The 27,328-nt window shown below is 39.7% G+C and overlaps 1 protein-coding gene across 1 annotated transcript in view; it reads right to left on the bottom strand.

Moving 5' to 3' along the window:
• Positions 1-5,857: 5,857 nt before the first annotated feature.
• The window catches only part of LOC127411959 (potassium channel subfamily K member 12-like), a 51,353-nt gene continuing 29,882 nt past the window's right edge, over positions 5,858-27,328 (bottom strand). Inside the window, exon 2 of the mRNA XM_051647927.1 lies at positions 5,858-6,750. Coding sequence (XP_051503887.1) covers positions 5,858-6,750 — 893 coding nt within the window. The remainder of the gene's footprint in view (positions 6,751-27,328) is intronic.

Raw genomic sequence — 27,328 nt, 5'->3', positions numbered from 1 at the left:
ATGAAATGCTGATCACTATCAAAAATCAGCTCAATATTAAAAACCTGTTTTAATGTCAACATTACATTTAAAGTTGAACCTATTGACCGTTCTTAATATTTATTGTATATCCACAGTCTTATGGTGCACAATTCGTTGGTGCATGTTATTCCAAAGAACAATAATACACCCTACATTTCTTCAATATCCTGTTTCACTTGGAAATACATCAGATTATGGAGGTAAAACGGGTTGCAAATGGCTTCATGTTGACTTTAAAGCAATAGTTCACCCCAAAAAACAAAAAAATGTCATAATTTACCCTCATGTTGTTTCAAAGGAGGATGACTTCTATCTTATGCAGAACAGTTTCAATGAATATCACAGGCTGTCTTTTCCATACGAGGGCAGCAAATAGTGCCTCACTTTAAAGCTTAAAAAAGGACCCAAATGTATCATTGTAGTAGTCCCTGCAACTCCTGTGTCAATTTCCAAATGTTCTGAAGGCATACGAAAGGTTTTGGTGAGAAACAACCAGCAATTTAAGTCATTTTGCAGTGAAAATCTTGACGTCCGTGGCATGTTTATGAGCACTATATGAGAAGCTTGTTCAAAGTAGCACACGTTCATGTACTATTTTTTAGCTTAAAAAACTCAGACAGGTTTGGAACTCATGATTGTGAGTAAACTATGACAGAATTTTCATTTTGGGCATGCAAATCAATAAACTGACAATGCAAACTCCATTATTTATTTAAGATTTTGAAATTTTTGGTTTTCCTTCTTCTGTATTGACACCATACAGTCTGATGTGTGCACACTGAACATGCTTACTAAACCCTAAAGGGTTCTACATCCAAGCAAATTGGAAAATACACAAAAATTAAAGCTGAAGTGTGTAACTTTTTCGGTGTTAATAATTTCTCCTATCCCAGCTTAATATGCAGGGAAAACTATAAGCTATGCATAGGTTAATTGTCTTGAACTGTAAACACTGTATCTCTGTGGCACTATGAAAATTCCTCTGTTTGTTTTGAGCGACCCGTCTTGACCAAAGGCATGAGTTGGGGGCGGGGCTATCAATTTCTTTGACCAACAGCAGATGGGGACATACTGTATTCAGAAAGCTGTTTTGAAAACAATGTTTATTTTTGCAGTTTCATATGGGTGGCGCTAGTGGTGCAGAAATTACATACTTCAGCTTTAAACCATGGCCTTTGTCCAATTTATGGAAACAGTTTACATGACGTTGTCAGTTTATTAAACATAATCAGTGTAAGACTGTACATGTAAACACACTGTGTCAAACCTTATAGTATGCGTAAAACTGAATCTAAAAATTCTTTTATTTTTATTTTTTTTATCACATTTCGTTCTCAGTGACTTTTCTATAAAAACAGAGCTTCCTTTTTATATAATCGGCATGATGTGCTACTCAGCTCTATGTCAGAGACAGGTGTAGCCAACACCATCCAAAGGTGTTGCCTAAGCCTGCGGACACTGTTAATAATATGTTATTAATATTAACATATATAACAAACGTTTGGTGTGCAGAGGTCTGGCAGATGAGCACATTGAGCGCCACTGGAAGTCTTGTTCTGCGCTGATAGATGGCTCATCTTTTCTCTTGGGGGTTCTTCACTTTATTCTCGTTCACTCTTGTCTTTCTCTCTGCCTCATTCCATCCCTCCATCTCCTCCTCCTCTCGCCTCTTTGGGGAACAACAAAATTTATCTTTGAAGTTCTGTTGCTTAGCTCATAAGTATCTCATTACTTCGAGGGTGTAAATCCCTCAGCTGAATTTTTCAAGCAATGGCACTATTGACAGTAACGCTGATTTTAAAGGGTACAATAAATGCAATCTCTTATAAAAATTATTTTGTGTTTGGGGTGTTTTACCCATCCCGATAGCACCAATGAATGTGGCAGACTCTTCCTAAAGAGTCCCACACAGCTGCAGACCTCTGAATAACAGGCGTCGACAGTACTACAAGAATATCGCAAAGCAGTCGTAGTGCACATGCAAACGTGTCCGGATGGGCTTGCGGTTTAAAGAGAATGCTTTGAAATGCTGTGTGAGATAGAACGCCACAAAGAAAAACAAAGTATACCCTAGCCTTAACAAGCAATCTACACTGCAAGAAAGTGGTATGACACAGCAAAACTGCTTTGTTGATGCTCCAATTAACAAAGCTGAAAATGGTGTAACCCATTACTTGCAAGAGAGCCAGTTAATTGCAACAAACCTATGAGTTATACATTACATATGGGGGAAAGAAAAAGTGATTTAACTGGAGCAATTTCTATAAACTTTGCGTCATTTGGTGATACTGAAAAAATACTAAGAAAGCAGTAAATATTATTAGACAGTACTATTAGTTAGTACTAATGATCTGTTTCAACTATCAGCCAATGTTTTGTTCATATAATTTCTAAGTTAGCCAATTTTGGGTCACAGACTTATTTAAAGAGAGTGCCCTGGTTTACACAACTAGTTCTATAAAAGGAAACTTTATAAACTCGCAAACTTACTGTAATCTGTAACTCTTTACAATAAGGTTGCATTTGTTGTTAAAGGTGTATTCCAGGTTCAATACAAGTTAAGCTCAATCAATAGCATTTTCTGGCATAATGTTGATTACCACAAAAAAAAAAAAATTTGCATTTTTTTTTATTAAAAAAAATAAGAAGCAAAAAACTGAGGTTACAGTGAGGCACTTACAGTGGAAGTGAATGGGGCCAATTTTTTGAGGGTTTAAAGGCAGAAATGTGAAGCTTAAAATTTTATAAAAGCACTTAAAGCTGAAGTATGTAACTTTTTCAGTGTTAAAATAATTTCTTCTATCCCAACTTAATATGCAGAGACAACTATGAGTAAGCAATTCATGGTATAATTTTGTCAAAAACTATAAACACTGTGTCTCTGTGGTGCTATGAAAATTCCTGTGTTTGTTTCAAGTGACCTGTTTAGACCCACCCCAACAACATTACTCAAACAATGGTGTGAGTAAAAAGATGAGGGTTGTATTTGAAAAGGTGTTTTGAAAACATTGGGGTTTTTTCAACCTGGTCTCATAGTGAAAGTGTGACTCTATATACATTGTTATACGTGTACTCCAGGTACAATTCCCTGCAGTTTCCAGGTGAAATGAACACTAGAGGCGCTAAAACAACTGTGTGGTTTTTTTTTCACTTTCAATCAAATCATGATGTGACAATGGCTGATTACGGTTTTATAAACACTTATTTTTCTCTCTACTCAGACCCTGCTATGGTATGATATCGAGACACTTTTACTTTAACGTATCTTTTGAAACATTATACATTTCAACGCTTGTATTACAGACCCACCTACATATATACACTTATTCCAATTTGATTAGCTTGCACGGCAGCTTCAAAACCAGAAAAGAACTCAAGCTGACACGTGACACGGCAGAGACAGAAGCGACACAAATTAACATGGTTGCTTCAGAAAATGTGCTTTTCATTCAGCTTCTGCATTTTAAAACACTATCGGTTAATGTTAGGTTTTGGTTAAGGGTAAGGATGTCTGTTTTGATAAACTCTCATTTTTCTATTGCTTAAGTTTAGGTTAATGTTTTAGGTTAGGGACGTACGTTTGATTAAAACCTCCATCTAAAATTCACCTTAAAAACTTCATCTGATTACAACCTCATTTTGCTCTGTTCTGGCGCCCCCTGCTGGACATTTCACTTGAAAAGTGCAGCCAAACATGTTATGAAGCACGTAATTTCCGTTTTGCAAAAACATTGCAATGCTCACATAAGTTTCATGAAACCAGGCTGTTTTTTTTGTTGTTTTTTTTTCTGCAATCCCATTCGGTGGCACTAGTGTCACAGAAATTACATCAGCTTTAATTATTCAGTTAAAATTTGTGTTCTGTTTGTAAAGAGTTGTAAAGTTGTTTGAATCTACGTTTTTGCATTTGTGCTCCTTTTTTTTCTAAATAGAGGGTTACAATGAGGCACTTACAATGGAAGTGAATGGGGCCAATTTTAAACAGCAGAAATGTGAAGCTTCTAATTTTATAAAAGCACTTACATTAATACTTCTGTTAAAACTTGTGTTCTATTTTTACAGAGCTGTAATGTTGTTTGAATCTGCGTTTTTGCGATCATTTTAGGGTTTACAATTTTATGTCATCATGGCAACAAAGTTGTAAAATTGGATATAACTTTGCACAGAAAAGGTTAGTAAGTGATTTTATAACACTAAAACCATGATAACATGCATTTCGTTTATGTATTGTGGCTATACTTTTGAAATTAGGTATTTTAACGTTTAGCTGACATGTAGTCATTAAGCAGATGCTTTTAAGCAATTTACAAATGAGGAACATAAGCAATTTTCCATACCATTTATGGATTTTTAAATTAAGGATGTGTTCACACTTGTAGTTCGGTTCTCTTGGTTCTCTTGTTCCGGACCAAAAAAGAAAATGATACATTTAGTCCTGGTTCACTTAGCATTCACACTGTCATTTTTTACACCGAACCTAAAGATACAAAACAAAAGGCATAAGTATATGGTCACAACCTGATTGGATAGCATTTATGACGTATATTTTGCGACGGAACTTGCCGAACATCCAAAACAATGCTGGCTGCTGGGCTCAACGTGCTCGTTGGACCCACTTTCCCTTAACCTATCACTGAACATTTTGAACACTTGAGCATTTTTGTGCGTTTTTTCCAGTATACTGGAAATATGCTCGTCGGAGCAAATGTTAATAAGGAACTTTACCTCCTCATTGCTCCATGTTTGCCTTCTGCTCATTTTGTTTTGCGTACACCACTCTTACAGCTCTTTCAATGTTATCAAATCACGTGATTTTTAGGCTCGCATCTTGTGACATCACATCCTGTTATTGGTCCGTTTAGACATCTTTGGTCCATGCTGCGTTCATATATCAGTCAAACCGCACCAGAATTCATTTGGAAGCGGACCGAGACCCACTATTCAGGTGCGCACCAAGTTTCGGATCACACTTGTTCAAATGAACCGCACTAACAGAGCAATCGGACCAGAGTTAGTTTTAATTGAACCAAACCTGCCAAGTGTGAACATACCCTAAGATTAATATATGCCGTAAACAATATTGTTCTTTGTTAGTTCATGATACCTAATGCATTAACTAATGCCAACAAATTTAGCATTACAACCTTATTGTAAAGTGTTAGTGTACCTCTTAATATTGTATATTTTTCTTATCTGCATACTGTTCTCATTTGCAACTTAAAAAGTATTTTGTTCTATATTTCTCCTTAACTAAAGCTAAGTAAAAACTGGCAAATATTCTTGTCAGTAGGTTTGTATGTTTGTAACACGGCGATTATGCATATTTGTAAATAGAGTATGCTTTCCAAATGGATTAAAAATTATGCTACTTTTCCATTTTGAGATTGAAAAACTACTCAGCTCCTATGAAAAGTCAAGTCTAAGTCTAGACCTTTCTTTAGGTTTAGCTGATGTGGTACAGTATTTTGTACAAATTCTAGAATATGCCATTTGGGTACTCAAGGTAAGGCTTTGCTGCCTTTGATGTACTTACTTGATCATTTAAAGTCACTTACTTGCTTTGCATCTCCTAGTACTCGTTCTTAGTACAAGCTGTAGCAAGTCACGATCCAAAAATCCTAATGATTACATAATCCCAATCCTAATGGATATCCTACACAGTTAATACATGCCATGCTGTTCTACACAAGCTCAAGGCAGAGTCATCAAATTCAAACTAAATCAATCACGAACTCAAGTCGTTCCACTTCCAGAGTGAACTGGAGAGCTTTCCCTCTCCAAATTAGTCTTTTACTAGTCTTGATATTCTTACCCAGGTAGGGCAAAGGTTTCTTTTCTACCTAGAGTCACTGGTTTCCGCCAGTCTGTTGTTCATTATGCCCAGAGCACCGACGCCACCAGAAAAGCCGTTCTGCCTTGAGCTTCCACAGACAGTTCTTGGAAATCCGTTGGCTGATTCAGAGAGCTGCTTTTGCATGATGGCCAGCGAGATCTTATTGGATCCCGTAAGGTCTCGCATTGAGATCATCTCACCCGAGAGCCTCCGGCCCTCCGTGTCACTATCACAGGGCTCCTTAGAATCTGCAGTTTGTCCAAAGCGCCCTCGTCTGAGGCGCGAGCCGGGCCGAATGGCGTTGCGCCGTCCCAAGAAGGCGTTTGCTTTATTGCACCGTTGACAGCACAAGCAACTCATTTTCTCCAACATCCAATTAAGGACTTGCTTGATGACGATGGAGATGACATTGAAGAGAGAGTAGATGCAGCATACACCGGTCAAGATAAATAGGAAGTTGGCCAACCGGTAGAACCCTTGGTAGCCATATGCGGCGTTCTGACTGCTCACCAAATCCCCAAAACCAATCGTGCTGAAGGTGACAAAGCAAAAGTAGAGTGAGTCCAGGTACGCCCAACCCTCCACGGGAGTGTACATGGCTGATGCACAGCAAGAGATCACGATGGCTGACAAACCCAGGATCAGCATCACATGGTAGACGGAGGGCTTCCAGCCAGGTAGGGTGCTTGCGGCAAAGTCCTGGCAGATCCCTGGCGGGAGAAGACCGCTGGTCCGCAAACGCCGTAGACGTACAGCCTTCATAACCACAGCCAGCAGGGTAATGGTGCGCTCCAGGAAGAGGTTGAAGAACAGGATGGTGGCTGCACAACCCAACAAGCCGTAAAATATCAAGAATACCTTTCCAGCTACCGTGACAGGTGTGGTCATACCAAAGCCTACAGAAAAGACCAGAAGAGCTGATTAGAACATTAATGTCTGTATCGTTCAGCTGGAATGAAAAACCATTACATATTCATTTAGCAAATGCTTTTATTCAGTGCAACTTACAAATGAGAACAGCACAAGCAGAAGGGATTAATTCAAGGGAGAAAACAATACAAAAGTAATGCTACTCTGCCAAATTTCAATTAAGTACTAAAATAGTACAATGCTTAGCCAGAAACAGTGCAGAACAGTAGAGAAAGGATGTTTTAAAATATTATAACATGAGGTTATAATGTGAATCTCACAACAAAACGTCCGGGTCACCTTGTATTTTATATTAATAGGCTTCATTTTGTTAAGCAAAATATAATTCGTTTTTTAATTTTTTTAATTTTGGGGTGTAAAAAGAACAGGATATTTATTATTTTTGTGACATTCATCCTATAAGGTTATAAGTTTGTGAAGTGCTCCTGGAAGAGGTACTGTATGTCTTTAGCCTTTTTTTGTTTTGTTTTTTGTTTTTTTGAAGACAGATTCCACTGTTTTGGTGTAGGTTGGAAGTTCATCCACCTCTGACCAACACTCAACTTAAAACCACTCACCTGATATTTTAACAGTTTGGCCTTGAGTGAAAAACACACATTCATACAGTAAGAGATACCAGGAAACAGGTCAACACTGAGCTGATGGGCTTACCTGAACTCAAGAACACAAAGTCTGTGGATAGAAAACATTTACTGTAAAGCTGGTTACTTCCATTTCTCTAACACTGTATCTTGACCTCGGGCCATTCTTCTAATCACATGACTGCAATTGCTCGGTTAATAAAACTGCTGATATCCCGAAAATTTGATTATTCCAATAAAGCCTGACCTTCAACAATGCTGCCTGCCACATATATTTCCCAATAGTGATTACACTACAAAATAGGCTATAGTTTAAATAGTCCATACATTAAGCAGTTCCATCTGAAATAATTGCAGAAGAGTGTGGAGAAGATTAAAAATACATTGTGTGAGAAATAACAATAAAGTTTAAGTAGTGTAATGGGGGCCTGGGTAGCTCAACGAGTAAAGACAGCACACCCGGAGTCACGAGTTCGAATCCAGGGCATGCTGAGTGACTCCAGCCAGGTCTCCTAAGCAACCAAATTGACCCAGTTGCTAGGGAGGGTAGAGTCACATGGGGTAACCTCCTCGTGGTCACTAAAATGTGGTTCGCTCTCGGTGGGACGCATGGTGAGTTGTGCATGGATGCCGCGGAGAATAGTGTGAAGCCTTCACACGCGCAATGTCTCCGTGGTAACACGCTCAACAAGCCACATGATAAGATTGAGGAGAGTCACTATGCCACCATGAGGACTTAGAGCGCATTAGGAATTGGGCATTCCAAATTGGGGAGAAAAGTAAAAGTAGTGAAAATAAAAAATAAAAAAGTAGTGTAATAATATGAGTGTGTATTCTGTACTGTTAGGGGCTGTTCACACTGAATGCAATTGCCGTTCACACCAAAAAGACTGGTGCAAAGAATGGAACAGAACAAAGTTATCTTAACCTGACACGCAGCCTGATCTTATTAATATTTGTAGGTATTCACATCTAACATTTAAACTTATATGTTAGTACGTTAGGATAGAAGCTGATATGTACAATATGGATGTCTTGATAGTATTTAAAACGTCCATGTTTTTACGTATTTACAGCTTAAGGAATGTAAAATATTTAAGAATCCTTCATATTTAACCCTTGATTACTGTTTGGGTCATTTTTGACCCAAATCAATTTTGTTTTGTTTTTTTATAAAAAAGGATTCCTCAAACTGAGCGGCACAAGGCTTGGTGACTTCTACTAAACTTGCCACCTGAACACACACATTTGTTTTTGGACAAGATTCAATGAGTCTATGTGGTTTTATCAAATTTGACCCACCATAGGATATGAATGGGTGAGACTATAACACACAGCAATTTTTTTGTTTTGTTTTATTTGTCAAATACAAATCAATAAATCAAATACAACGCAAAACAAAATCCCATATAAATGAAGGGGTAAGACTATAAAACAACTACAATTCAGAAAACACACACATACATACACACATCGCACAAATAACCGAATGGGTGAGACTATAATAGATCTTTTTTCTTTTTTTATTGTCAAATAAAAATCAATCAGCCACAATCCAGAACATACACACACACACACACACACACACACACACATATAAATGAATGGGTAAGACTATAACAGGAATTTTTTTTTTTTCAGTAGTTCGCAAGTTAAAATAATCCTGCATTGGGGATAGTGTAAACGTGTTTGGCTTGCTCTCCTGGGCGAAGGGCTCGAGGCTCGAGACTTGACCCAAGCTCGAATACCCCCCTGACTTAGATTAGTTATTGATGAATAGATAGGTGGAGATGGGGAGGTGGGGGGATGCCGGAAGAATCTATGTCACGTAGAGGTAAACAGCTATTTATATACGCTTACTCTGGCAGTGTGATAGGTTGGATTAAATGAACTTGCTCCTCCCGAACTTTGTTTACGAAACTCCATTTGTCAAATAAAAATCAATCATCCACAATGCAGAACACACACACACACACACACAGACACACACATACACATACACACAGACGCACACAGACAGACAGACACACACACAGACAGACAGACAGACAGACACATACACACACACACACACACACACACAGACAGACAGACACACACACACACACACACACACACACACACACACAGAGACACACACATACACATACACATACACACATAGACACACACAGACAGACAGACACACACACACACAAGGAAGCTAAAGGCTACATCCCCTAGCGTCATTCACTAATGCACCTCTTGAGGTCAGGAGAGTGAAGTTTGTACACATTGCACAGCTATCTATCAGCTGGCCACTATTACACTCACCCCCCCTAAACCTCACTCCCATCTGGGTCACGGCACCATTGTGACACTCCTGTTCTGCCCGCTCCATACGAGACTCGAACCGCCATCTCCGGTGTGGGAGGCGGGTGCGCTTACATGGAGGCTAAAGATACAGCCCCTAACGTCAGTCGCTAGTGCACCTCTTGAGGTCAGGAGAGTGAGGTTAATACACATTGCACAGCTATCTATCAGCGGCCACCATTACACAAATGTAAGCAAATATACATTACTGTGCAAAAGTCTTAGGCACATAAGATGTTTCACAAAAGCATTTGTCTTAAGATGGTTATTTATATCTTCAGCTTTAGTGTGTCAATAGGAAATATAAATGTTAGACTCCCAAAAATTACTTTTGCAAATAGAAAAGATTAGAATAGAAGAACAGGGAGCCCTGCAACAGATGTCATGGCCCCCACAAAGCCCCCCACTGAACATTGAGTCAGTCTGGGATTAAATGAAGAGACAGAAGTAATTGAGACAGCCTAAATAGATAGAAGAACTGTGGTGAATTCTCCAAGAAGCTTAAAACATCCTATCTGCCAACAACCAAGAAAAACTGTGTCCAGGTGTACCTAGGAGAATTGGTGCTGTTATAAAGGTAAAGGTGGCCACACCAAATATTGATTTAGATTTTTTTAAGCTTACTGAACTTTGTATGACATTAAATGATAAATGAAAACTATGTATGTCATCATTTTTGAAGACATCCTCACTATGCAACATTATCCACAAGTGCCAAAAACTTTTGCACAGTACTGTACGTGTGCTAGAACAACACTTTACATAGGAGCACTGTACCAATGAATACTCGAGATCACGTTGTGATGCAGCTTGGCATTCACGGCATTCCTGCATGAGATGCTGAAAAAAAAAAAAACAGCAAGGCACGATGCATTGTTTATACAGTACCATTGAAAAACTACTGAAACAGCGCAGATGGACACAAAAAACACGTTCAGTGTGAACGGCCCCAACACATTTCTTGACTCTGGAAGTGCACAGTGCAAAAGCCTGAGACTTTGTGCTGAACTATTATCCAAAAAACACAAGTTACATATTTTCAATACATTCACATACATACAGCAAAACATAACAATGAGCGGAAAAATGTTAATTTGGATGGCGAGACACAATGAACTTGTCTGAATATAGCCTGTTCTCTCTGGCATAGAACCACATGGCACAATCAGGCAGAGGTCTTTATGAGGAGAAAACGAACAGAATCAAATCTAACCTCTTAATGGCTCATCTCTTTTTAATTAATCCTCCTTTTTTTCCACTGGCTTGGCACTGAGAGTGCTCTTGTTAAGAGGGCATTGCCAGGGGTTACCCAGCTCATTAAAAGCTCAGTTACCTCCGGCCCCAAACCATTGATTCTGTTTGCTGTTTCAGAGGCAGGACTTCAGACTGAGATCTCAAGAGACTTTAGGGACATAAAGAGAGAAGCACAGAGTACTGTAGAGGGAAACACATCCAAAATAACCTGCAGGATTTTACACAACAGTTCAAGCCCAGAGAGACTAACAGGGTTACTGCCTTGGTGAAGAAATACAACTCAGCAGTCATAACTGTGGCATTCTATTTGAGGCTGTGCCAAATATTGTTTTATGATGATATATATTTAATATTCAGTATAAAGAATCTGGAAACAATCCAATGGACTGTTTACTTGGCAGTATATTCTACTACCTCAGTATCTGTACTTGAAACTGTGCACTAATCTGGTCTCAAAGAATTACGTTATCATTGATGTAAATCGATTAAAAATTTTTATCGCGATTAATCGCATAATTTTTTTGTAGTTAATCACGATTAATCACAGATTTTAAAAGTGCTGAAATTTGACTCTAAATATACTTATTTTCCTGTCAAAATGCATTTTTTCCATCTTAGGAAAGAAAACAAAACAATTTGTAACAATATAATGCTTATTAAAATTTTCCAAACAAAGCCTTCCACAGTATGAAGATAGAAATGCACTAAAATAGCACCAATTCAAGTAACATGCTAGTTTATGGTGTATTAACGTTAAATGCGGAAGTCGCGATTAAGAAAAATGTACGTGTTAAACTTTAATTAATTGCATGCTCTAACGCGTTAATTCTGACATACTTTTTTGCTAAATCGTTTTTACGTGGCTCGTTGTACGTATCACAGCAGTTTCCTGGTGAAATGAACACTTGAGGCGCTACAGCACAATTTATTTTATTCACTTTCATACATATAACGAGTAAAAAGCAGATTATCAGTTTGTAAGCACTTTTCGCACAATGATATCTTATGACATATAAAAACATCTACTATAGTGCAAGACTTATTTCAACATTTGCGTTACATAAACAACTACATTTACAAGCTTGTCCGAGAGTGATTAAATTGCACGGTAGCTCAACTGATAGAGCATTGCACTTGTGATGGAAAGGACCGAGGTACAAGATTTGTCAAGATACCAAAGTCTGCAATCCAAAGTCTTTTCAATATGAACTCACATCAAATTCTTCCAAATGATCTGAGCAATGCTATACACATTAATTGCTCTATAATCTTACTGTACCTCTATGTCATTTAACTTGTGTCCATTTTAATTTCTCCTAAGAAATTTTTGGGGAAAAAGCTGACACTTAAATGAAACATAAGTAAGAATGTCATTAAGACTCCAGAGTGATGAAAGAGCAGTCTCTGAGCAATTAAATTCTCCCCTGGGTAGAGCTAATTACAAAGGTAATAAAGTTCCTATTCACTCCCAAACTCACAGGAAGTATTAGCACATACTCAGATCTGCACTTTAATCAAAGTGTTAATGATTGTATAGATGTAATTATTCTCAGGGGAGTTTAGCAGATATGAAAAGATGAAACATTTTCATTAGCATTTGTTGTTATGGATTATGCTACAGTACTCAATTTAATAACTATCCTCTATAAACCAATTTAGCAACCCTTTATTTTTATACTCATAGTTTTGTAGTTTCTCATTTGTGTCATTTCAATGAAAAACCAGAAACACAGTATTTTACATTAGTAGACTTCACATTATGCAAAAAAAAAAAAAAAAAAAAAATTTCTTAATTAATATTTTTGTCTTGTTTTGTAGTAAAAATATCTAAAAATCCTCAAAACAAGATATATTTACTTGAGGCAAAATAGCATAAGATATTTATTTATATATACAAGTCTTGTTTTCAAAATTTAGTAAACTTAATGAAAAAAATAATCTGCCGATGGGGTAAGAAAATGTCATGGTTACTTTTGTAACCTCCGTTCCCTGATGGAGGGAACGAGACGTTGTGTCGATGTAGTGACACTAGGGGTCACTCTTGGGAGCCCCAAACACCTCTGCTTTTTTTAAAAAAGGCCAATGAGAATTGGCGAGTGGAATTTGCATGCCACTCCCCCGGACATACGGGTATAAAAGGAGCTGGTATGCAACCACTCATTCAGGTTTTGTGCTGAGGAGCCGAGACCAGGTCCCGACCATTTCAGCGAGTAGTTCAGCATTGTGGCAAGAGGGACACAATGTCTCGTTCCCTCCATCAGGGAATGGAGGTTATGAAAGTAGCCATGATGTTCCCTATCTGTCACTCACTCGACGTTGTGTCAATGTAGTGACACTAGGGGTCCGTATACAAAACTATCTGAACTGTGTTACGTGAACTGGCGGTGTGTGATGGGCAAACCGCTGTGTGCCTCGTAGCCAGCACACCAGGCCATCACGTAACCTCCCCCAACACTCTAATGAGCGTCGAACTGTCCTACCGGAACAAGTCGACTGCCCAACAATAGGGACAGGCTAGCCCAGCCGAGGCCTCTTTTCCACTCTTTTCTCCTTTCTGCTGTCCACCAAAGCAGACAAAGAGCTGCTCGGAGCTTCTAAAGCTCTGCGTGCGATCCAAATAGATGCGTAAAGCTCACACCGGACACAGCTATGCCAAGGCTGGCTCTGCCTCCTCCTGAGGCAGTGCTTGCAGGTTCACCACCTGATCCCTAAAAGGGGTCGTGGGAACCTTGGGCACTTAGCCTGGTCGGGGTCTCAGGATCACGTGAGAGTTAGCCGGACTGAACTCCAGGCACGATTCGCTGACAGAGAATGCCTGCAGGTCCCCTACCCTTTTGATGGAAGTTAGCGCAGTCAGGAGGGCAGTCTTCAAATAGAGTCCGAGGGGTGCCTCGGTCAGGGTGTACCAAAGCGGGCAGTGGGAGGATTCCCGGGAAGCAAACAGGTCTACCTGTGCTCGACGAATCGATTCCAAATAAGCTGGACCACCTGAGGGTGGAGTCCCCACTCTCCCTTGAGGGTAAACTGACGTGACAGCACGTCTGCTGCGGTGTTGAGGTCGCCCGGGATGTGAGTGGCTTGTAGCGACTTGAGGTGCTGCTGACTCCAGAGGAGGAGACGGCCGGCAAGTTGTGACATGCAACGGGAGCGTAGACCGCCTTGATGGTTGATGTACACTACCGTCGCTGTGTTGTCTGTCCGGACCAACACGTGCTTGCCCTGGATCAACAGCCGGAACCTCCGCAGGGCGAGCAGTACTGCCAACAACTCTAGGCAGTTGATGTGCCAACGCAGCCACGGGCCAATCCAGGAGACAGCGGCTGTGTGCCATTGCATACGGTGCACCAGCCCGTCTTGGAGGCATCTGTCATAACCATGACGTGCCTGGAGACCTGCTCTAGGGGAACCCCTGCCCGTAGAAATGCAAGGTCGGTTCAAGGACTGAAGAGGCGGTGACAGATCGGCGTGATGGTCATGCGATGTGTTCCGTGGTGCAATCTCGGGACCCGAGACTGAAGCCAGTGCTGAAGTGGTCTCATTTGCATCAACACAAGCGGTGTGGCCGCCGCTGAGGATGACATATGCCCCAGGAGCCTCTGAAAAAGTTGCAGTGGAACTGCTGTCCTCCGTCTGAACGCCTTCAGTCAGTTCAGCACCGACTGTGCACGCTCGTTCGTGAGGCGCGCTGTCATCGAGACTGAGTCCAACTCCAAATCAAGAAAAGAGATGCTCTGAACCGGGGAGAGCTTGCAATTTTCCCAGTTGACCCGAAGCCCCAGTTGGCTGAGGTGCCGGAGCACGAGGTCCCTGTGTGCGCACAGCAACTCTCGAGAGTGAGCTAGGATTAGCCAGTCATCGAGATAGTTGAGGATGCGGATGCCCACTTCCCTTAGTGGGGCAAGGGCTGCCTCTGCAACCTTCGTGAAGACGTGAGGGGACAAGGACAGGCCGAAGGGGAGGACATTGTACTGGTACGCCTGGCCTTCGAAGGCAAACCGCAGGAAGGGTCTGTGTCAATGTAAGACCGAGACGTGGAAGTACGCATCCTTCAGGTCTACCGGTGCGAACCAATCTTGATGCCAGACGCTCACTAGAATGCGTTTTTGCGTCAGCATCTTGGACAGGAGTCTGTGCAAAGCTCGGTTCAGTACTCGCAGGTCCAGGATTGGCTGCAACCCACCGCCTTTCTTCGGTACAATGAAGTAAGGGCTGTAGAACCCTTTCTTCACTTGGCTGGAGGGACAGGCTCTATTGCGCCCTTGCACAGAAGGTTAGCGATCTCCGCACGCAAGGTAGCGGCATTCTCGCCCTTCACCGTGGAGAAGCGGGTGCCTCTGAACCTGGGTGGGCGCCTGGTGAACTGAATCGCGTAGCCGAGTCGGACAGTCCGGGTCAGCCATCGCGACTGGTTGGAAAGCGCGAGCCACGCGCCCAAACTCTGGGCGAGGAGGACCAAGGGAGTGATCACGTCAGACATACCGGCGGGTGGGGCCTCGCGGCAGGGTGGAGCTCGAGGTGCCACGTCGAGGGGACTCAAGCCCAGTGGCCGTGCTGAGTCCAGGGACATCGAAGCATTACCTGGTTCCTGCCAGCCACCATAAGATTGGCCAAGGAGGGGGGAGGAGGAATGTCGTCCCCATAGTCCACCGGAACCAATCCCGTGTGGTGTGTTTGTGCCACAGCTGGGCGCACAGGGGCGGGGGGTCCACCGCTGGAGTGCCATACCTGCCAAAATGGGACGGTAGATGGTGGTCGTGATGACGGCCGTGCACACCGGACATGTGACCCAGGAGACGAGGAAACCATTCTTTTGTCAGGCTTTTGGGTGTCGCAGCCTCCTGATCATGCGGCGACAAAAGATTCTCCTCCCGGCCCTCCACCGGGGGATGGAGTGGTCTGTCGACCAGCTCCAGAGAAGCGGGTCTCCTCGCTCCTGGGTCGCCCGTCTCAGGGGCGCTTCGAAGCCTTCCTTGGGTTCTTAGCGGCCGGCCGTGAGACGGGTGGCGTCTGCTTCCTGCGGAGGGCTCCACGCCGGAGCCGGGCCACGGGGGCGGGCTGCGGCAGAGCCGGTGTTGTTGCTGCAGGAGGACGCCCTTGGCGACGAGCAGACAAGGTGTGGGATCTTAAGCCGCGCAGGGGCAGGATATGTTGTAAGGCCTCCGTCTGCTTCTTCACCGGTGAGAACTGCTGGGCAAAGTCCTCGATGGCGTCGCCAAACAGGCCAACCTGGGAAATGGCGGCGTCAAGGAACCATGCATTGTCCGCCTCTCCCATCTCGACCAAGTTGAGCCAAAGGTGGCACTCCTGGACCACCAGGGTGGACATCGCCTGCCCGAGAGACCTTTGTCATCCGGAGAGCGAGGTCGGTCGCCGAGTGCAGTTCCTACATCAATCCAAAATACAATGTTGACGCGAGGTTGCACGAGGTTAAAACAAGATATATTTTCTTGACTAGCAAAGTGTCATAAGATATTTTGTCTTGTTTTTATATAAATCTGACACAATGTAGCAAACTATATGCTTAAAACAAGAAATACAATTTGCCAATGGGGTCAGAAAATAAACTTGTTTTTCCTTTTAACTAAGTTTATTTTTCTTACCCAATTGGCAAATAGTTTTCCCTTGTTTTAAGCATAAACCTCACTACAATTAGTTAGATTTCTCTGAAAACGACTTCTTACAGTGTATGTAACCCATATATTATGAAATCACAGCCAAAAATATTTAACCAAAGCACTGAAACGAAACCAGTTCGGTTATTACCAGTGTGAATTTGTTCTCCATGATATAGTTTTCGTGCTACTGTAGTACAGTATAAGTCAGTGTGCTCTTAAAAAATTAATAGCATACGAGTGTCTGACTGTGACAGATGGTTTCAGCTCATTTCCAAACACAATGCAGTGGGCAGCAATCTTTGCCTCACAATACGCCAGCACAGTCTAACTATTTAGCACCTTCTGTGAAATAACACACACTGCAAGCACATAAAAAGATTGTTACTTGAATCTTCAGCCAGACTCATTCAATACAGAGATGATGAGGAGGGATTGTATTTTTTGCCTGTGACGATCAGGAAATCATTAGTCACAAGCTGGAGTGCAGGGGGTCTTTGGAGAACGGGTCTAAGAGTGAGATGGGAAGGAAGTATCCAGCCCTCTCCCTACATAACACTACCATCTGCCCATCAGCCACCCTAGTAAACATCACGACACATTATTTAAGCATACACAAACAAACACGTGTAAATCGATTAGGACACACATACGTTCAAGTGCAAATCAAGGTAGAAAATATTACACATTTAGGTGATATCAACCTACAAATGACTTACTTATGGTTGACTTTGCATATTAAGTTGGGATATGAGTGTTTAGAGTGTAACTAAAGGAAAGCGAATACACAATTTTTGTGGATATCAGCTCAAAAACATCCTTGAAATAATGATTTGCACTCATTGTTTTAACACTTTCTGTTGTAGCAGTTTGCGAGAAAACAAGTGCATTTATTTATCAATTTCATACCATGAAGTTTATGAGTTTATGAGATAGATATGGTGACTTGCCATACAGAGATCATCAGATCGATACTTGCAGCATTTAATTCAGACTGTCTCTTCATACACGAGCCACGGCTACCTATAAATTGTCAATAAAAGCTTGTGCTGTACTGTTATGCCAATTAGGGGTCTCACCCACACTTATCATATCACTTCTGAAGACATATGCCAGTTTGACGCAACATAATGCTTGCCAGCCCCAGTCAGCTGTGCGCTTTATACACTGCGAAAGAGCCCCCATCATACACACACACACAAATACATGCACACACTCAAAGTGATGTCACTTCAAAACACACGTGTCAAACTCGCTTAATTTCAAGTGGCCCGCGAGCTCATTTCTGAAACGTAGGATGGCAGGGGATTGCAACGTTTCACTGAACAATCAGTTAGTGCTTTCTTCGTGAATATTAATGTGCCATCTCCTGTCATCTGTATGTTTTGGAGCGCATTTTGCCCGCTTCAAAAGCAGAATAAAACAGCACTACACAGGTTAATTATCAACACGGCTCAATCATGGATAAAGCAGCACGAGCGCAGAGCAGGTGCGGTAATTCACGGACTGGCCTCAACTGCACAGACTATTTTCAATGCACTTGTAAACCAGTGAGATGCGCGGCAGGGATTGTGAAACCCATTTGAATGCTACACAATATTGTCTGTTGCAAAACTCTTATGTCTCAGTGATGAAACTAGTTTAAAACAAACAGCCCCCACATTCTAAACTACACTGACAAAGAAATGCACATAGCATGTAATATTATTGGTAATTGCTGGTGCTGGTGCCACATTTTCAACGGGCCCTTTGAGGGCATAAATAAAACCTGATGTGGCCCAGGTTGAGACTGAGTTTGACACACCTGTTTTAAGCTATTCCTTGACCAATACGCATTAATACAGGTCAGGCGTTGCGGGCTATTGGACACATGCACAACAGCACCGCTGCTGAAAAAAAATCCTAGTGGAAACACTGCATTGCAAACTTATATAATGAAAGTTATTTATAAAATAATTCTCCAAATAAGATGGACAAACATTAAAGTTTACATTCCAGTATAGAATCAGTTTTTATTTTTATTCTTGGGTGTGTTCATACATTGGCTACATGTGTGATCAACATACATATTTATTTTTCTCAAGAGAGAGTTTCTGATATATTTTAACCTTGTAGCTTTACAAGTGTTTTGTGTAATATCTCAAAATTTACACTGAATATGTGTTATTTTGTATTTTGTGCATGTGTAATGTATAACTTCCAGCATGACTTTTAATGTCTTACAACCACTTATAGCCTATTTTGTCGCTTTACTTAAAGCATACCTATTATATATATATATATACATTATAACTTCTGCAGATAAAATTGGATTTTGCTTGTGCTATAATGCATTATACTGTAAGTTTAACTATGAATAGGTAAGTATTATAATGTATTATAATTGTGATTACAATTATTTATGAGAAGTTATAACATTATTATAAGGTGTATTATGAGACATTACTAATGCATTATAATACCTTTATAATGCATTATAATTATGGGCTTCATAGAAAGTGTTACCAAACTCTTATATTAACTGAGTCAAAAACAAAGTGATTAACAGCAGCAATTACCTAAATATTTTGCTTCAAAGAAGATGCAATGACTTCACAAAGCTACATACAGTATGAGTGGGTTGTTGAATAGTTTGTTTTGACAAACGATATCGTAGCTCGTTAATGGAGAAGCTACATTATTGTGAAAATAGTTTAAAGCATGTCAGTCATGCTTCTGTATATTGTAATTAAGTTAGTAGCTAGATAGTTGAATAACTTTCAAACACTGTCGCCCTAGGTGACTGCCTATATTGCGGAGTATCTGTGCTGGGTAAAGTTGCTCTTAAAAGTAATGTACTGCTATATTTCATTACTTATTATATAAAGTGACAAATTGCGTTACATTTTAAAATGTAAGCCTACGGGATTTAATGTGCACGATTTATCAAAACTTCATAATCTTATCAAAATGTAATTATTTGCTCCGCCTCTAAATGACTTTCCTTTTCAAATGACAGCACTATAAAAATGCTGTTATGAATAAAATAAAGTCCTGCCCTAAATTTTTATTTCTCATTGTATATCCCGTTTTACTCAGCAATATGTCCAATTACGGATGCGAACAATGTTTTACGTTGACTTTAACATGCCCTTATGAAGAAGCACAAACACAATACGTTCTCTTGGCATCCTGTCAAACTGTCCAGTTAACTAAGCCTGTAGTCATGAGGCCTGAACACAATCATGTCTTTTCAAATGTCAGTCAGTATGTAATTTTTCATACAACAGTACAGAGCTCAACGTAGCACCCATTCCTCCTACTGATTTACTGTCAACAAAAATGTGTCCACCTCTACATTTGTTCCTCATTAACAATCTCTGTCTGTTTTCACAGTTTTCCATAGACACTTTACAGGAGTTTGTACAGTATTCTGTGTGAGGATCACTCAGGTGTATGACACATTTCTATATAATGAAAAGACTGGCTTCTAGATATGGCTTGAGTTTCTTCTTTAATGTAAGCCTATGGAATTTTTTTATTTTTTCGTCCACGACGTAAAAGTCTGTCAATGATCAAAGTGAGTCTGATCACTTAGAAAGGTAATAGCAGATCTCTTCTCTACAAGCCACATGATTTAAGGTATCATGCATGTTCCTAGCACAAATAGTGTGGGACGAGTTACACGCTTAAATTAAATACTTTCTGTAGGTGTTTGTTCAAATCACTCAACCTAAGTATGACCAATAACAAAAGTGACTTATAAAAATGTCAAAAGCCACATGTATGATAGATCCAATACCAACTAAGCTTTTAAAAGAGGTATTCCCTGTAATCTCAGAACCTCTTCTTAACCTTCTGGGGTCTGAGGGTGTTTTTGGGCCCTGGAGAAGTTTTGACATGCCTTGACATTTGTGCTTTTTTCAGTTGCTTAAAAACATATTAATGGCTAAAGTCTGATAACACTGTATTCAGCACAAACTGGGCTACAATAATATGTGAACAACATGTATGTACATGTTTGTATTTTTGAGAAAATAACGTTTATGCGTGGTTTTATGTCACTGAAATAAGGCTATATAACACATACTAAGCATTTGTTCACAAGACTTTTTAGAACTGGATCTTGTAGCCTAGAGTTTTTGCTACAAAATGATGTGAAAATCATCCTGAACACCCATTCATACAAAACAATATAGTCATTTAACTTTTGTAAGACACTTTTAGTGTTAGAAAGGTCATATGCGAGGAGGCATGAATGATCATGAATATTGATGTGATTCACACCTGAGGAGACAAAGACCCCTCCTCTGGGAATAGAATAAAATGTAATATCTGATATAGGGCATGTACACAATATATAAAAACATTTTCAGGATTCTTTGATGAATAGAAAGTTCAAAATAACAGCATATATCTGAAATAGAAAGCTTATGTAACATTATAAATGTCTTTACTGTCACTTTTGATTAATATAATGCATTCTTGCTGAATAAAAGTATTAATTTATTTCCCCCCCCCCCCCCCCAAAAAAAAATTCTTACTGACCCCAAACTTTTGAACGGTAGTGTATAATGTTACAAAAGCTTTCTATTTCAGATAAATGCTGTTATTTTGAACTTTCTGTTCATCAAAGAATCCTGATTTTTTTTTAATATATTGTGTATATGCCCTATATCAGATATTACAGCAAATCAGCATATTAGAATGATTTCTGAAGGATCATGTGACAATGAAGACTGGAGTAATGATGCTGAAAATTCAGCTTTACATCACAGGAATAAGTTGCATTTTAATATATATATACAGGTGCATCTCAATAAATTAGAATGTCGTGGAAAAGTTCATTTATTTCAGTAATTCAACTCAAATTGTGAAACTCGTGTATTAATTAAATTCAATGCACACAGACTGAAGTAGTTTAAGTCTTTGGTTCTTTTAATTGTGATGATTTTGGCTCACATTTAACAAAAACCCACCAATTCACTATCTCAAAAAATTAGAATATGGTGACATGCCAATCAGCTAATCAACTCAAAACACCTGCAAAGGTTTCCTGAGCCTTCAAAATGGTCTCTCAGTTTGGTTCACTAGGCTACACAATCATGGGGAAGACTGCTGATCTGACAGTTGTCCAGAAGACAATCATTGACACCCTTCACAAGAAGGGTAAGCCACAAACATTCATTGCCAAAGAAGCTGGCTGTTCACAGAGTGCTGTATCCAAGCATGTTAACAGAAAGCTGAGTGGAAGGAAAAAGTGTGGAAGAAAAAGATGCACAACCAACCGAGAGAACCACAGCCTTATGAGAATTGTCAAGCAAAATCGATTCAAGAATTTGGGTGAACTTCACAAGGAATGGACTGAGGCTGGGGTCAAGGCATCAAGAGCTACCACACACAGACGTGTCAAGGAATTTGGCTACAGTTGTCGTATTCCTCTTGTTAAGCCACTCCTGAACCACAGACAACGTCAGAGGCGTCTTACCTGGGCTAAGGAGAAGAAGAACTGGACTGTTGCCCAGTGGTCCAAAGTCCTCTTTTCAGATGAGAGCAAGTTTTGTATTTCATTGTCCAAGGTCCTAGAGTCTGGAGGAAGTGTGGAGAAGCTCATAGCCCAAGTTGCTTGAAGTCCAGTGTTAAGTTTCCACAGTCTGTGATGATTTGGGGTGCAATTTCATCTGCTGGTGTTGGTCCATTGTGTTTTTTGAAAACCAAAGTCACTGCACCTGTTTGCCAAGAAATTTTGGAGCACTTCATGCTTCCTTCTGCTGACCAGCTTTTTAAAGATGCTGATTTCATTTTCCAGCAGGATTTGGCACCTGCCCACACTGCCAAAAGCACCAAAAGTTGGTTAAATGACCATGGTGTTGGTGTGCTTGACTGGCCAGCAAACTCACCAGACCTGAACCCCATAGAGAATCTATGGGGTATTGTCAAGAGGAAAATGAGAAACAAGAGACCAAAAAATGCAGATGAGCTGAAGGCCACTGTCAAAGAAACCTGGGCTTCCATACCACCTCAGCAGTGCCACAAACCGATCACCTCCATGCCACGCCGAATTGAGGCAGTAATTAAAGCAAAAGGAGCCCCTACCAAGTATTGAGTACATATACAGTAAATGAACATACTTTCCAGAAGGCCAACAATTCACTAAAAATGTTTTTTTTTATTGGTCTTCTGATGTATTCTAATTTTTTGAGATAGTGAATTGGTGGGTTTTTGTTAAATGTGAGCCAAAATCATCACAATTAAAAGAACCAAAGACTTAAACTACTTCAGTCTGTGTGCATTGAATTTATTTAATACACGAGTTTCACAATTTGAGTTGAATTACTGAAATAAATGAACTTTTCCATGACATTCTAATTTATTGAGATGAACCTGTGTATATATATATATATATATATATATATATATATATATATATATATATATATATATATATATATATATATATAGATATATATATATAAAACTTGCCTCGGGGGCATTTACCATTTGCATTGATAGCGCCCTCTGCGTGTGGGTGTGATCACATTAAGGATAATTAGCTGAGCCAGGAGAAACTGTACATCTCTTTAGTTTCAAACAGATTACACTGCAGGAGTTGAACTGTTTTATTTAAAAGTAGACATTTTAAGCTTTCTTTAGACATATGTTTCATGTTTGTCTAATAAGTATTTGTGGAGTTTCAGTTCATTTTTGTGACGTGTTTCAGAAAGATGCTCACAGAGACGGCTGAAAGTGCACCCTGTTTATTTTCTTTATTTTACAAAAGCACAAGGTTTTGTTGTTATTGTGAGCATACACAAATAAAAGTAGACCCTTTATAGTTTCTAATGATGTCTTACACTTATCTGTATGCCCAAAAATGACAGAGTATTTTAAGTTGTTTCCGCTGTTATGCGGAAAAATATCCAGCAGGACACGCGTCCATCGGCCCCTGAGGGTTAATATTATTAACTCCTCGCACTGTTCGGGATGCAGACACACTCATTCAGTTTAAGTCTAGACTAAAGACACATCTGTTTAGCCAGGCATACACCTAATTTATCCATCAACTCACAAATAGGCTGCCTTAGTTAGGTCTGCCGGAATCAGAAACATTTCTCATAATCTTGATGCCAACTCCAACTATAAGATATCAGGTACTTCATATGCCACTGCCTGAGCCTTGGATTTAGGATGGACCCCACCGAACCTCACCAAAATGACCTGCCGGTTGAACTGAGATGCACCTCATTGATCTCTGCCTACATTACCTTTGTTTATTGATGGGCTACACTCTTGAAATGGAATACATAGACTATCAATTAATTGCCAACAAAAGCCATCATCAGCCAACTAACAAAGGACAATGCATCAATTTGAACTTCTGCAGTTAATCCAGGATGAACTTCAAAGACATTAGTTATTCATCTTACAGTTCATACTAAATCTTTGTTTAAACACTGACCCTTAACACTTACTTAGTTTACTCATTTTAAACCATGACTTGCACTATACATAAGTAATATTGTCATTGTATTCATGATGTTAGCTAGAGGGGAACTGGCCCCCACAGTGAGCCTGGTTTCACCCAAGGTTATTTTCTCCATTAACCAACATCTTATGGAGTTTTGTGTTCCTTGCCACAGTCGCCTTCAGCTTGTTCACTGGGGTTATAAATACAATTATTATTTAACTATTTAATTATTTATTTTTATACACAATTTACAATTACACAGTGAAGATTTTATAGATATTACAGTTTCATTTTCTGTTAATACATGATTTCCTGTAAAGCTGTTTTGAAACGATGTTTGTTGTGAAAAGCGCTATACAAATAAAAATGACTTGACTTGATATATTAAACCACTGGAGTCTTATGGACTGCCTTTATGTGATTTTTTTTCTAAAAATCTTCATTTGTGGGTGAACTACAGTATCCCTTTAAGCTAAATATCACTTGTGAGCAGAATATTTCTAGTGGGCAAATATTTGTATAGACAAATTACAATATATATATATATATATAATTGTGTGTATTTAGGATACAAGTGTTAGCTACTGTATGAAATTTGCCTTAGCCAGACAAAAGAAGACATTAAAACATTTTATTTGAAAAACATTAAAAACGTCATTTTCATCAGCATCATTTCCATCAGCATCTTTTCCAGCACTGAATTCTATTAAACACAAAACAGAATTTGAGATGTGCTGGAAATGACACTGTGGTGTGAATTTTCATGACTTTCATAAAAAATGACAAAAATAACACAAATCTTATGTGATGCATGTACATACACTGCTGGACATTTTTAGTAGACAAATGTTAAAAAAAAAAAAAAAAAAAAAAAAAAAAAAAAATTTAATTTTATAAACAGAAATCCTTGTTTACACAGAGAATCTGCAAAACACAGCACAGCAGTTTCCCCAAACAAACAGACCTGCCTCCATGGGTATTTTCTAAAGGCTGAAAAAAGGCACTTATATCTACATAAAATGTATATATGATCCAATGAGCACGGCATACAAAACACATCATGCGTTAGAGAACCAATTCGAGTCATTCATACTCTGATAGAGCTCATAACACACTTTGAAAGTTCTGCTCTTTCTCAGTCCACCTCTTTAGCAGGAGTAGAGAGCACTTAATCTGCAATGTGGTCCATAAATTAAGAAGAGGTGGATATATTTTTGCAGAGAGGCTGCAGACGCATTAGCACAGAGACATGGATGAGTTAACGTGATTGAGTGATTGAGAGTCTGCAAAAGGTCAAAGCTGATGGCTAGTAGTAGTACCACATATATAGTTCTTGCATTTAAGAAAACTGTATCTATTCATTATCATTTAAATCTGAATATAGATAACCACTAACCCTTTAACTTAGATTGGCATGGAAAAACTCAATCAAATAATGCCGCAGCAGTCTCTGTGAATGGTTGTACAGAAAACACTGAAGAATTTAGAGTAAATGTGTTAAGACTTTGTGATAAGAAAATCTGCCTGTCCAAAAGTAATAAGTACTGATTATTTCAGCAGACTTTACAGTTCTACTTGTGGATATCTAGCTACAAAACCGAGTATCTTTCAAAGATTTGATGGCATCAACCTCACGAACTTTGGCAAATCTGACTAGCTCTTCCTCAAAAAGCACTTGTAATATCAACCTGCTACCTTTTTAAAACGTTGTTGACTTAAAAAGACTATTGCATGGAAAAATGAGAAGAAACACAAGCACGGTTTTTTTTACGGTTTGAGTGCGGGAAATTGTGTTGAGCCCTGCGTTTCGGAACATATATTCCAGAGGGACAAATAAAATTACATAATGTGAAAGGATTGTCCATAAATTTAATTTAAGAGTTTAATATAAGATTACAGGCTAGTTAATGTCACTAGTTCTGTTGTATTTAGCCAGATATTCCAATAAATTTCTTCTAATAATCACAAATATAGTATATGCTCATGTCTAATATTTCCTGCATAATTAATCAGCACATTATACATTTTCAAATAGGTCAGTTATGCATGACAGCAGTTTGTGCTGTCATCTCTGTGATTTTTACAGACATCGTTTATCCTGTGTGAATTGATGGTAAATATTACAGACATCCGTACAGACATATGTCAGGAAAACTAATCCCGTCCGAATATTTAAATTAAGTAGGGTTGTCGATTTAACATGTTAATTCAGTGCGATTTATTATATGAAAAATAACGCGTAAAAAAATCATGCCCCCAGGCCATAATAAGGGATATTCCTGCCTGAAGTACCACTTTCGTGTTTTCAGAAGGGGGCAGTAAGCAAAACTCAAGCTGTACAGGCAACGAACAACACTTACTGGTGGCACAATATGAGGACGTGTTCTTGCATTTAAACTAGGGCTGTCGATTTAATGTGTTAATTCAGAGCGATTAATTATATAAACAAACGTGTTTAAAAAATGCAATTAATCATGTCCCCGGACCGTAATAAGGAAGATTCCTGAGCAATTTAAGCTTGAAGTACCACCTGTTTTCTCCAGGGGGCAGTAAGTGAAACTCCGGCTGTATAGGCAATGCACTGCTTATACAGAGAACAAACCAACCCTTCAGCAGATAGCACAACACGAGGACACGTTCTTGCGATCAAACACAGCTTGATAGAGCGCAAATCCGAATTTAGTGATCTCAAGACGTGTTTTTCTAAGTATTAATCTTTCGTTTAGCTTGACACAGCGACCTTAAAATGGTATGTTTACGACACGACACAACCGAGATGCTCCAAAAGCATCCGTCTAATGCAGGTGTACATTGATGTATCCTTAGACAAGTGTTGGGCCTCATGTATTCAGATAGAAGACAAAGGCAGGCCTAACACAGTCGTAAAAACCTAACTCAAGCCCCCACATGCCAAGTCGTAAATCTTACTGATAAAAATCGCGCCAAAATCAAACAAAGGGAGTCCAAAACAGACTACAAATCCCATGAAGCATTGCTCACTAAAGGATCGAACTCTCAACTCCTATTGGATGAGGCACACAACAGAACGTCCCTCAACTATGACATCATCAGGAGTAGAAATACCTCTGAAATGCTTCCGGGATTTGCTTCCAGCAACTTTGTTCGCAGTGTATAGACGCAGCTCATCGCTGCTCTCAGGTGCAACCTCGTGGCACAAGGAAGTAACGTCTGAATTGAAACTGTGGCCATACAATCTCCATCTCGCTGGACGAGTTGAGATTATTCTGTGTTCAACCGAACACTCTAACGGATCCGAAGGAGACCGCCGAGCAAGCCG

The sequence above is a fragment of the Myxocyprinus asiaticus genome, chromosome 21 (genome assembly GCF_019703515.2).
Source record: "Myxocyprinus asiaticus isolate MX2 ecotype Aquarium Trade chromosome 21, UBuf_Myxa_2, whole genome shotgun sequence".
NCBI lineage: Eukaryota > Metazoa > Chordata > Actinopteri > Cypriniformes > Catostomidae > Myxocyprinus > Myxocyprinus asiaticus.
Note: the sequence above shows the minus strand (reverse complement) of the source record. Positions and strands in the feature narration are given on the sequence as shown.